The sequence below is a fragment of the Balaenoptera musculus genome, chromosome 8 (genome assembly GCF_009873245.2).
Source record: "Balaenoptera musculus isolate JJ_BM4_2016_0621 chromosome 8, mBalMus1.pri.v3, whole genome shotgun sequence".
NCBI lineage: Eukaryota > Metazoa > Chordata > Mammalia > Artiodactyla > Balaenopteridae > Balaenoptera > Balaenoptera musculus.
Genome location: NC_045792.1, coordinates 42,620,224 through 42,634,158, shown reverse-complemented (window position 1 = coordinate 42,634,158; position 13,935 = coordinate 42,620,224). Strand labels below are relative to the sequence as shown.

The 13,935-nt window shown below is 35.2% G+C and overlaps 1 protein-coding gene across 2 annotated transcripts in view; it reads right to left on the bottom strand.

Annotated features, from left to right (window-relative positions):
• The window catches only part of NOX4 (NADPH oxidase 4), a 142,965-nt gene that overhangs the window by 92,411 nt on the left and 36,619 nt on the right, over window positions 1-13,935 (bottom strand). For both annotated transcript variants that reach the window (XM_036862588.1, XM_036862589.1), the window contains 2 exons: window positions 10,968-11,040; window positions 8,941-9,021 (listed from right to left, as the gene is read on the bottom strand). In XM_036862588.1, coding sequence (XP_036718483.1) covers window positions 8,941-9,021; window positions 10,968-11,040 — 154 coding nt within the window. The remainder of the gene's footprint in view (window positions 1-8,940; window positions 9,022-10,967; window positions 11,041-13,935) is intronic.

Below are 13,935 nucleotides of genomic sequence, written 5' to 3'. Positions count from 1 at the left end.
CTGCAAGTTACAAATTTCTAACAAATGCAGTGTCGCTTATGAGACCTTTATGTTTGTGGTGATTTTAATCCTTTTTTAAAGTGGAGAAAAAAATCCTTGTCCCATGAGGAATCTATTTTTTACCTTGTATTCTATAACATACAAAATATTTCTTTTCTTTACAGAAAAAATATAACAACTTGTTTCTGACCATTCTTTTTACTTTGCTTCAAGTACAAAAAAAGAGCTTAAGAAAATACATCCAAATTCAATATTGCAAAACCCACTGGAATTCACTGGATTCTGAGGAATCCGCTAGAATATACACTACTTAAGGTCAAAGATTTGTCCTGTGCCTCTATTTTTCTGGTGTCTAGAACAGTGCCTATAATCTGTAACAAGTGTTCGATAAATATTCACTGAATGGATTAATGGCTAGAAGTATATAAACAATTTTTTGTTGTGGTTATTTTGGAAACACGTGATTGAAGAGTCACCCGGTTTTAACAAACACAGAAGTTAGTTTGAACTCATTCTAATTTCAATAAAGATGTCTAGACTTTAGCAAATGGCATTTAGTAAAATAAACCATGTGTGTTCATTCAACTTCGCAGGGAATAGCATTACATTGGTCTGCAACTTACAGCATCCCTCTTCACCCTTGAGTACGGCAAAGTCCAACCTGAGATCTCAGCCCTGCCCTGAACCTGAGCCCATCCTAACCTAGGTAGACAAGTCATCGAGAGAGTCAAGGCTATCTGTTAGCAGCGTCTAGAAATAGAGTGCTTTCCTAAACTAAGGATCCAGCGTGCCTCAGGGAAACCCTAAGCATCGGATACCCATCCAACCAAAGCTTCTACTCTCACCCCCACTTTGTCGGGTCTAGCCAGATTCTTGCCAGATACTTGCCTCTGCATTCTTTGCTGGGCTCTTGCTACAGATACCTGAGTGTACTCGCAACCTGCAGCTTGACTGGAGCACGTATCGTGTCTAGCTCTTGCTGGTGGTGATGCCCAAGGTACGAGACTGGGCCACACAGACAGGGCCAGCACCATGGGTGTGTGACCTGTGTGCTCTCACGGGACCCTGATCTTAGAAAGGCACTGTAATTGGTTCAATGCTCTGTTGCCATCATCTTGAAATGCTTAATAATCTTCTATCAAAGGGCCTCGCATTTTCATTTTGCAGTGAGCCCTGCAATTAAGCACCCTGCCACAGACACTATGCAGCTGGCAAAACAAAGCCTTGGAGTCTAAGGACATAGGATCAAGATCCAACCTTCCCTAAGTGTGTGAAGTAAAATAGGTCATTTTAATATGTTTTCTCAGCTGAAAGAGAGAGACAGTGCCTGTTACCCTCTACTTCACAGGTATATAAAGGAAAGGACTTTGATCTCTTGGGAAGGAAAAAATATGTAAGCATCTAATATTTGTTACTATTTCCTCTGCTTTCAGGCTTTACTAAAAGGGCAGTGGGAGAGAAAATGATTACTCCACATTTCAGAAAAAACACTAATGTACTGAAAATATTTCTTACAATAAATTTAGCCCTAGTTCTTTCTCCTTCCTCCCCAACTTTCTCACCCTGTACCTCTAGCCAGAACCACTTGTTATTATAAATAAGGTCCCAGGAGAAAAACTGAGGTTCAAATTATGTGAGAAAGTATTTGGGCTGAAGCTCACTACCTCTATCCTCAAAGTGGGGAGAAAGTTAACTCACAGTTTAGAAGATTAAAAATTCATTAATAAGTATAGCTTATAGCATAAATTAATTCATTTACATGAAAATGCTTCAAATATACTACACATCTCTATCTGTACAAATGGCATCCTTATGGGAGAAAATATCCCACGATCTCAATTCCCACCCCTACCTGGCTTTCAGGATAAAATATCACCAAAAATAAATAAATCATAAGACTTCAGTCAGGAATTATTACATAGAAAAATCATTTTTTACACAAGAAGGAAAATTAATCCTGTGAATGGGAAATTAGAAATGAGAAAAAACACATACATGTCTAAAGATCATAGTTGTATAGAACACTATATTTATTAACATATGGAGAATATGTAAATATTATGGGAGGGGGATTTGAATTCCACATAACAAAGACTTAATTCCTCAGGAATTTTATTCACCCTATATATTTTAAGTAAAAAATTAAAAAACCAAAAAAGTGAAAGAAGACAAATAAAAAGAGATGAAAAATTTTCCTCCATGATCCAAAGAATTTTTAGCCACAGAAGCACACAAAAATCTCCAGCAAAAATGTGCCAGTCTACAATACAACGAAAATAGTTAAGACTTAAAAGTTAATTCTTCAGGCACAGGAATTGATATTCCAGTTGCCAAAATAACTTATTACCTAGATAACACTAAATGTAAGTGACAGGCCCAAAATGGTAATCCAAGTTACATTTAAATAAATACACAGATTATTTTTATTGCTATCTGCAATACTTTAATATTTGAGGAAAATTGGAAGGGCCTAGAAGAATAACACATTCCTAACTAAAAGCCAATTAATACAGTTCCACGTAATCCAGCAAACACTGAGTGAATGATGATTTAGGATCGATGATGAAAGGAATTCCACTGATGAAGATAAGTAAGAAACAGTCCTACCTTCAAAAACACTATAATTTACCTAGGATACGTCACTCTGCCAAATTTTCTTTTCTCTTTCATACTGTAACTCGCAGGTGCATAGTTGGGGTAGGCTGCAGAGAACACTGGAATTTTCTACTATTCAACTACAACTTCAGCTATAACCTGACTTTCTCCCGTTTACCTAAGGTTTTATATAGTGTTTAATATTCTGTACTTTTGGCTTAACATACAGCTTCTGGGCCTTCCTTTCCCTTGGCTTCACCAAGTTTCCATTTGACATTCTAAGAAGAGCTGGTGCCTCTCCCCAGTAGGAAAATCCCACAAGCCCCTCCTCCTTCCACAACAGTGTGGGTAAAAGGAGCCCTCAGTACAAGTGCTTCTAAAAGAGAAGATTCTTGGGAATCGGCAACTTCTAACACTTAACTATATTGCATAAATACCTCCATCCCCCAAGAGTATATTCTTAATTTTCTCCTCCTAAGGGCATAGTAGAGGGAAGATAAACCAACACAATAAGCCTAATCTCATAAGTATTTGTCTACCTCGGGTTAATTTCTTGAGTTTCAATACCTATGAAGCTGACAGCACCTCTGGTTCATTGTCATTGTTGACAAAGGAGGCTCACTGTGTTCCTCGGGTTTAAAGAACAAATGTTTTTAGAAACATGCACCTAGAAAACCATTCCTTTTAAATTCTCTGAAAAAAATGATTCAAGCAGAATATAAATCATGCTCTACAACGAACTCTTGTCAGCAGTAGTCCCAAATGGCAGAAAGCTCTGTTTAAAAGAATAATCCAGGTCTCATTTTTGTAACAAAATATAGTCTGGGAAGTCCAGCTGGCTCAGTTATTCACTATTGTTTGGCTCTCACTGCCATCTACACATTTGAGAAGGACCTTCTCCCTTTCTTTCCCAGAATTCTCACATTATATTTCCTCTCTTATGTAAATAAAAAATAAAATACAATTACTACCCACGCAACACTTCCGAGAGCTAAAGCCAGTGGGAGTGTTGACTGTCTTAAAATTGAAAGGCTAGGGTGTCAAATCTCATTTACGATGCTTTCCCTCCACATGCCTTTCAAAGGAGTGGGCTTAGGCTCTGGGCTGAGACTCTGTGACATTCATAATTGCTTTTCCCTCCAATACCCTTTTATCAGTAAGTGAGAATGGCAGTATATCTCGCCTCCTGATGAGTTTTTCAAATGAAAATGAAGAAAGAAACGGACAGTTACATTCATGTCTGGAAAGAGGAAACATTTTTGGCTTTTAAAAATTTTTTCTGAATGTCTTCTGAATTGAAATATCTTCAGTACAGTGTACAAATGGCAACCTCCTAGAAAGGTGTATTAAAAATCAGAAAAAAAATTCCTCAGGGGAAGGCTTGTCTTGCAAATCCCAAAATAAACCTTTATCATTAAAATCAGTTGAACCTTTGAGACCTAACAACATTATAAAAACTGTTGCCCTTTAGGATTATTCTTTTGATCTGCTAAGCAGTTTTCATTATGTGTTTATCAAATTACTTTGCTGATCGGAAAATCTGGGCTCTTCAAAAGTGCAGTGTCTTTATCAAAACAAAAACGATTCTTCAACAAATTAAATGTGGAGTTTCTTCCTTACACAGTTATTAGTATTAGTACCAGTATAATTTTTTTTCCTGCTAACATTTATTGAGTATATCTATATTCTGCCTACATTGCTGCATTCACTTATTTAAACACGAGACAACTCTATGATATAGATATTTTATTATTAATCCCATAAAATAGATGAAAAAGAAAGGGCAAATTATCTGGCAAGGTCATACAGCTATTAAGTGATGTAGCTCTTAATTGCCATGTTATACTGACCTCCTAGGAAAAAAAAAAATTAATGTATTTTTTTTAATTAATTAATTAATTAATTAATTTTATTTATGGCTGTGTTGGGTCTTTGTTTCTGTGCGAGGGCTTTCTCTAGTTGTGGCGAGCGGGGGCCACTCTTCATTGCGGTGCGTGGGCCTCTCACTATCGCGGCCTCTCTTGTTGCGGAGCACAGGCTCCAGACGCACAAGTTCAGTAATTGTGGCTCACGGGCCCAGTTGCTCCGCGGCATGTGGGATCTTCCCAGACCAGGGCTCGAACCCATGTCCCCTGAATTGGCAGGCAGATTCTCAACCACTGCGCCACCAGGGAAGCCCAAAATTAATGTATTTTAAAGATCTATTTGAACACTGATAGAACATCTGAATTTAGCGTATATGAAATGTGGGTTTTTTAGGGTGCCATGCAATACAATTGCTTATACTAATGAAAAAACCCTAAAACATAGGTAATAGGAATGAAAACTAGGTTAAGCTAAAGGCATGCATAATCGTGGAACATGATAATTGGATACTAAATAATACTGAGTTGTAATATTTTGAGCAAAGAAGGTAAGACTTCCACTTTGCCGATATAGATTGCATACCCCAAGAACACCGTATTTAATTTTGGTTTCCAGATCTGAAAAGGATACAGGGAAGCCATGCCAAACTGTAGCCAGTTTGATTTACTGGTTAGGAATGTGGGCTCTGGAATCTGATACCTGGGTTCAAACCCAAGCTCTTCTATTTACTAGCCATGACTTTCAGCAAGTTTCTTCACCTCTCAGTGCCCCTGTTCTCTCACCTGGACAATGGGAATGATAATAATGATAATAATAATAACAGCAAATTTTACCGGAGTTGTTGGGAGGACTTAATGAAATCAACCATTAGTAAGATAAGTACTCAATGAATATTAACTATTAATTTATTCAAAGGAGAAAGTAACAGAGGAACAGAATTTAAAGAAGGAGAAGAACTCAATTTCCATGGCCTCCAGAGTCACAGACTTTTAAATCATTGGGTAGAAATTAAAGTAAAATAGATTCTGTTTCAAAAGAGAAATGACTTTGTGAAAGTGAGAGCTTTCCAAAAACAGAACGGGCTTTTCACAATTATATATTTACTATAAAAATAAAATTGACTTTAGAAAATCATATGAAGAAATTGTTCCTCCTTACTACAGAAGTCTGCTTATATAAGGAAACCAGTCGACAATTTCAAACTGCTTCATTGTTGAAGTCAAAAATTTTCTAAAATTTCTAGCCCACATTCATCCTTCAATTCTCTAGGCTACCAGAATTCTTGAAAATAAAATATGTTCACACTTGGAAATTATGCAGTTTAAAATTGTCTTTAGCTCTTTCAACTCTTTTTTTTTTAATGTCAAACCAATTACTAATTCTGGGAGACTAAGTATCATATATTATATCGTTCTTTCATACCTTATTATAGTACTTACCACATTGAGAGAGAAAGAAGCAAATGCCCAACATATAGTGCTTTTCTGTTCAAACCTAAAGCATACCGTTTAACAGAAATCTCAGTATAAATTCAAAAAGCTTGTTTTGAATAGCTGCACTTTACTTGTATAACCAAAAGCTAGAGAATGACATTATCAAGGTATTTCATAAATAAAGATACGTCTAAGTCTTCTACATTGGCACAAATAATAGCTTCAATAGATTTACTTGTAGATAGATCCTTTAAAGATAAAAAGGAACATTTTGAGAAATGTTCCATTTTAAGAAAGCTGTAAGATTTATCAGTAATAATTTTTCCTACACCAGAAGCATAATCTATGTAGCTTTATTAAAAATTAAACTTCATAGAGTTACAAACTTTTAGTTATAAGATGAATAAGTTCTAAGGATCTAGTGTACAGCATGGTGACTACAGTTAATAATACTGTATTGTATACTTGAAATTTGCTAAGAGAGTAGATCTCAAAAGTTCACACCAGAAAAAAAAAAAAGAGGAAACTATGTGAAATGATAGATGTGTTAATTCACTTGTACACTTTAAATATATGCAATTTCATTTGCCAATTATACTTCAATTTAAAAAATTAAACTTTATAAAAAATGTGCACTATAGAAAGCTTAGAGTATTGTATATTTGTTGCACAACAGTTATTTCAGTATTTTAATAATTGTTTTCTTCATTTTTATCAATCATATGTAAAGAACTATTAATTCCGTTGGTATAATAGAGTGATTATATTTAACTCATTCTGTTGATGTCTTTGGTTATTTCTTTACATAAAATAAAGTCACTTTCTGTTTATGACTCCTGTTCTACAGAAGTAAAATCAAATTTTAAATATACCTTCTTTTACTTCCAAAAAAATGGAGAAAGGACTCTTAATACTCTCTTTACCTTCAGAAGCCTGTTAGAACTCCTGAAACTTTGAAAAATAACTCCACTTTGAATTACAAAGAAACAGATTTTCTCAGTTTTAATTTAGTACAACATAAAGGTAAAAGAATGCATAACTAATTATACTAACAAATTATTATATTTTTCTCTCATGTGTTATAGCTAGAGAGAGAGAGAGGAAGAGAGAACAATTCCAGATAAATCAAGATATTAACCTTTTTAAAAAAACTTAAGACCAAATTCTTAGAAGTACTGAACTCTCAAAAAAAAAAGTATAACAATATAAGTTTTTGAGTCAGAATGCCTGGATTTGAATCCAGGATACATCAGTTAAGCAAACTTTAGCAAATTATGTACTCTCTCTAAATCTGTTTTCCCACCCACAAAAAGGGTTTAACAATATTATTTATCCTTATAAAACTATAATCCTTTAATAATATAAATCATCTAAATCATTTTGAATTTATGCTTGGCATATAGTAAGCACTTTGCAAATGTTTTAAATTAGTATTATCATTAGTAGCACGTCTGTTTACTCACAGTCTATTTTTATGATAATAGCCCTGGACAGGCATGCAAGCCATTTAAAGAACAGAATATAAAGCAGATTTTCTCTACCAAGGGCTTTCTCGGTGTCCTAATGCTCTACAGAATGTGTTAGCCCCACAAAGGGAAAAGAACAGAACCCAGAGGTTCCACTGACTGTGGCCCTCTTCCCTGTGTGGCAGCCATGGCTAGTTGGAAGTCAGGATTATGTGTGGCCATGTGTCTAATGCTCTACGATTATATGTTCTAAAACCATGATACAGAACAAATTGAACCGGGACGTAGGAGACAGAGATCCACATAATACTGATGTCTAAATCAATGGCCTCCAAAACTGGGGGGACAACATTTTGAACATGCACCTTGAAATAACTATATAATTTATGGATAAGATTTACTGTACTGACAAAGTACATTAGAAAACATTCCGAAGAAAAAATTAACAGCAGGTCTGAACTTTTCTCCAAATACTGTTTCCCTGGAAACATTTTGAGTTAAGATAAACAGGGAGTGCCAGCTGTGTTACCAGCCAGCATTGATTATTATTGATGGAAAGCATCTGGAACTGGAGGATACTGAGTGACCTCAGCTTCCGGATGCAGTGTGTTCTAGCAACTGAGGGCATCCCTTGAGGAGACTTGGACTGTTACCAAGAGACTGGTTCCTGTGGACCATGAGCCTTCCCAAGGCAAGGTAGTCCTTGTGTATCCATATGGTCTCCTCATCTTAAAACTGAGTTACTACATGCAAGGTAAGGGAGAGAAGGTGGAAAATGGTCACTGTGCATCTAGAGGGAGCCCTACTGACGAAGCACCTGACATTATCCTGTTGACATTCCATGTTTCCTGTCCTGTATCCTTCTACTAAACCAAGTGAACCTGATGCCAGACAATAGCCTATTGTGTCATATTAGTATGAGTGCCAAGACAAAACCACAGGTCCACTCTGTAAACATGCAGACATATACATACACAAAAATATATTATTTTTTACATCCTCTGACCTAATGAATTATTTTAAGCGCCATACATTTGAGTATACTGCTTGGGTCCACATACTTTTCAGAGTATTTGGGGTAAATCCTTTGTAACAACTTGGGATGCTATCTCTCTTCCCTTTGTGATTTTCTGGTGTTTTTGACAGATCCTTGTCTTTGGGTCTTATAAATCTTTGGCTGTCTCTGCAAATATTAGTAAACTGGTAACTCCACTGTTACAAACTCTGCAGCAGCAAGACATAATAAATTCCTGAAAATTCAAACACTAAATATCTTCTTGAAGTTCTTCAGTTCCTACTCACTTTCTTTTAGGGCTTATCAGGATATAACTATAGGGGGCTTTAAAAACTACAACATTGAGGGAGAAGTAACTCTGTCTTTCCATTTTAATATACTTTTATGCTAGTTTTGTTAAAACATGCTATGTCGAAAATAGAACTATTTATTCCACTCTTGACACTACCCTCAGTTCCAAGTAACCAAATAATTTTACCATTTCCTATGAAAATTTCTATAGATTTCTCTTTTATTACCCCATTTTTAGGCACACATAGCTTTAAAAACACTTTTTTAAACTTACCCTGATACATGTAACATCAGCAGCATGTAGAAGACCAAGAAGAGATTATGAGTGTACCAGAAGATGTCATAGTTAGAAACTCTGAAAAAACAAGTAACTTAATTTCAATTCCACTTTACACTCCATCTCACTAAAAATATCGTGCATCCTTTCAAATACATGTCACAATTGAAAGTTAAAGTATGAGTTCGTCTGAGATTTATCTATTAATATCAAAGTATTAGCATACCACTGCAGAGAGAACTGACAAAAATTATAAGTAACGCTTTATCATTTTGAAGGTTCTTTGTATTTCAAATAAAGATACACAGAAAGAATTAAAATAAGCTGTTTATATTAAAGTTATTATGATGTAAGGAGAAGGCGCAGGCAATAGTCTGTTAATATGTACTTCTGCTGTCCTTTTTATCAATATTCTCAATTTGCAAATGACTTCTAAGACAACCAATGTTTCTATCCCAATATATATTTTGAGAGTAGTTCAAAGGAAACTCAGATGGAGATAAACTAAATAAGTGTTCATTAAAATTTTCTCTTATCTTCCTGGACAGTGTATAACTTTAAAGTAACACTTTGTGTTATTGTCCTGGGGAAGGACAAAGAGTCTGAAGAGGAATGGGTATAATAAACACAACCTAGAATGTTTGAGATAAGTAAAAAGACTAACAGTTATTTTATTTCATATATCTCGGTAGATATTCATGTATTAGAATCTTGGAGGTGGTGGGCAGGTATTCGTAAAAGCTTAGATGATTCTGATAACAACCCCTAGAAACTTTAGGAACCCCCAATTTAGGCAAGAGCCAATAGAGTCACATTTACATGGGTCACAGTTTTTGCTATCATAAACAAGATCATTAGCATCCTTGTAACGTATGCCTTTTTGCACAGATCTGATTCTTTTTGAATCTAAATTTCTAGAAGTGGAATTATGACATCAGAGGACACACATTTTGTAAGGCTTTTGATACACACTACCTATTGCTCTCTGAAACATGTTTATAAATTACGAACCCAATCATAGTGCAGGAGGGCCTGTTTCCCCAAACCCAGACTCCACTTTATACATCTTCAGTATTTTGTATAAGTGGAATTAGGTATTATTTCATTTTTGTGTTACTCACTTTGTATTCTTCTGTGACTTATCTGTTCATAATAATTACCCATTTCTATAGTATATTTCTCAATTGCTGTGGGTTAAACTATTCAAATTTAAGAATGTACTACTTCCATATGAGTGTAATAATTTTCACAATAGCATGTTTATTTTTCAATTTTTATAATGTATATTGACATTCAGGAGTTTTAGTTTTCATATTTTTAGGTAGCCAAATATTTCCTATATTTTTCCTTGTCCATTATGAGAGCTGATAAATATCCACTTAAAGTTTCTTCTAAATCTTTAGTGGTATAATTTTTTACAGTAAACTCTGTAATTTATCTAGAATTTAATTCACTTAAGCCTTACTTTCCTCATAAGTTTGTAATGGCACCTTTATTATTTAGCAGGTTCTTACATATAGCTAAGTCTTTTACAGCACTTTCTGTCTACTATCATTTAGTTCAACGTCTTGGTCATTTTTTGCAAGTAAGTCCTATTCTGGTTGTTTTTTTTCCATTGAAGTATAGTTGACTTACAATATTATATTAGTTTCAGGTGTACAATATAGTAATTCCCTATCCTGTTTTAAGTTACTGAAGCATAATCATTTTAATATTTAGTAAGCCACACCCCGCCCCCTTTTATTCCACTTTGGAACATGTATTTGGAAAGTCTCCATACACAATTCCTTACAAGACAGAATATTTGACTGAAAGAAAGAGATTTTTCAAAAACAGGAAATGATATCTAGAAATGCCTCTCTATTTCCCTCTTAGTTACACAGAACAGTCCAGTAACCAGAATATTGCATTGGCTAAACATTCGGGTTAATCAAGACATTTTCTACATATGAAAATGAAGATAATCTTAAGGAAGTCTAAATAATCTGACCAAGAAACATCAAAATAATGGCTCTGACACTCACCGTATTGCATATGTCGAAGCTGTAATCATCAGGAATAGCACCAATACCATGCAGACCCCTGTCAGGCCAGGAACTATAAAAATGTACATAAGTATGTTTAACTTAAGTCATGCTGAGAAAAAATGTACAAAAAGTTATTACCTTAAAATTCAAAGTACTAGGCTGATCTGCGGGAAGCCCAATTCAAATTGTATGTCTCCTTGTATGTTCCCTCTTAAAAAAGCCTTTTTTGAATTAGCATAAGTTTCAAGGTACTTAGGACAAAGCAGAGTCTTTTCCACCTTTAACAGAAGAGTCCATTTTGGTGTTTTCAAATATTCTACTCAGAATGGTGAATATGTGCATACTTTTATAGGTACATACTATAACAAAAGTCAGTAATTAATACAACAGGATGGGGTTGACATTCAACTCCCTTGTTGTTTTGGTTTTCTCCACCATAGTACTAAACCCTCCTTACTCTCACCTCCCCGCTTTAACGAAACTAGTAGTTCCTTCAGTTTCAATGTCAAATAATTTCTTTTGGGCTTCACTATCTAGAATAATTTCCAAGAAAAAATAAACAAAACCTGAACCTTTCTAAAAACTGCAACTTCGAGTGTAGAACAAACAATGGTGAATTTGAAGAAAAAAGTTACAGTGTTGATGTTTTAAGAACACTTGCAGGCTTATTTCTCCTCAGAATGGAAAACATTTTGAAATCAGTGCTTCTGATAGTACATAACATTTTTAAAAGTGTGCAAACATGTCAATTTTCAAAATTAATACTGACATAATAGGTTGCTACAAATCTAGTGTTAGCTCATACAGCATGTCCAAGATGAATAGGTGGTATGCTTTATCAAAGAGTGAAAATCACAATAGCCTCATTTCTTATTATCTTATTACTACCAAATAAAATATTGTCTATAAGTCACCTTTATTTACTCTTACAATCATACAAGCAACAATAAGTACTAAATGACCTAGCTGAGAGATTCCATCTTAAATCTTTGCAGAAAAGGTATTGAAACAATTCTGCCTCCAAAAGTATAGACATCCCCCCACTCTTCTTCTTGACAAGGAACCACCTATGAAACAGAAGGACCATCAGGGACTGTAAGCCACCAGCAGAAGCAAACAAGCTGGGGACAATATAAGAGCAACAGTGATGTGCACCATTAGGATCACAGAGGGTTTAGAATCATTGGAAAATAACGTCAGAAATCCCAGTACAATAGAAACAAGTTTCCACTTGTAAAGGGACACATGAGAAATAAGGCAGTTGGTCTTTGGAACTTAATACTGGAGTATGCTCTCCTTTCACTCTTCCCAATACACAGATTTGGAAGCCTAACAATCCTTGCCTTTCCCAGATGTGCCTAATCCAAATCATCTCTTCTCTACACTTCTTTCATAGGGTACTCCCTTTCCCATTGTCTTTCCCATTGCCCCAGGTGAGTACTTACTTCCTAGGGGGTAAGAGAAGAGCAAGATAACTACACTAGTTCACACGAAAGGACGAATAGCACAGCAAAACACTGTTTAAAAAGAACAGCATGCCTACAAAATGACCAAGCCTTTCCACTCCCAAGAATTTACCCCCCCAAAATACATATATCCACCCCAAACTTGTTCAAAAATGTGCATAACCACTTTATTTTTAATACTCAAAGCCTGTAAACAATTCAAATTTCCATCAACAGATGAATGGATAAATAATTGTTTATCTGTACCTGGAAAACTAACCAGCAGTTTAAAAAGAAAAGAACCGCTGATACATAGCTATGCATACATGACAACACAGATGAATCACAAAATTTATTAGACTTAGTGAAAAAAGCCAGACTGCCCTCCCCCACCAAAAAAACCTGAAAAAACATAAGCTCTAGGATTTCTTTTATACAACATTCTAGAAAATTCAGAGCATTCTTTAGTGATAGAAAGCAGATCTGTAGTTAGGAGGGGTAGAGAGCAGGACAGAATGATGGACATATTTGTTATCTTGATTTTGATCATGGTTTCACATGTATATACATATATCAAAACCAATCAAGTAGCATGCTTTACATATGTATAATTCTGAGTGCTTCAATTGTAACTGAATAAATTTAAAGAAAAAAAAAAAAGAGGTCTGTCTCTCTGGCTTCAACTAATTTCACTAAAATGTAAAATTTGTGGTTGGAGAGGCCTTTCCAGTAATTTTATTGAGGCTTCATGAATGTCTACTGTGTCTACACACAAGGTTTCCTATGTAGTCCTGAACATGCCAAGATTAGTTACAGAATGTCTGCAAATCATTTCATCAGGGCACCTGAGAAAACGGAGTATGTTTAGAACAAAGTTATAATTTCCAAAGGGTATTATCTAAACATTAATTCCTTGAGGTATTAATTTATATTACTCAAAAAGGTTATAACCATTCCTTGAAGAATCACAGGGCACATTAATGTAAAGCTTCTGAGAAGTACTAAAGTCAAGAAACCAGTGTAAAGATGAACAGATACTTCCTCAAACATTTAACTAGAGCACACCTTTTAGAGCAGAACATGGAAAGGAAAGACTTAGAGAGGGTGAAATAGTTGACCTCAGTCATTTGAATTCAACATGAAGTAGAGGCCCCAGACAGCCTGGGGTATGTATGTATATTCTGGGATTGCGGTCCTGTTAGTGTCCCTTAGGCCAAACCCCTAGCTCACTGAATCTCACCTGTAAACTGAGGATCAATTCAATGCTTCTTAAGGTTCTTTCAGATTTATGAAGTTAACTTTTTTATCTAAAGAATTCATTTTTCCCTTCTGTCTCCCAGAAGTACAAAAGGAACAGAGTTTGTAATTTATAGAGTAACAGACTTCAGAGCGATGAAGAAGAAAAACTGACTTATAATTAGCAATGAAAAAAAAATTGCAATTATGGTGGTCAAAAAAAAAGGGTGGGGTGGGTAACTTAAAAACCAAAGGGGATTCTGGGGGGGGAGATAAATTAGGGG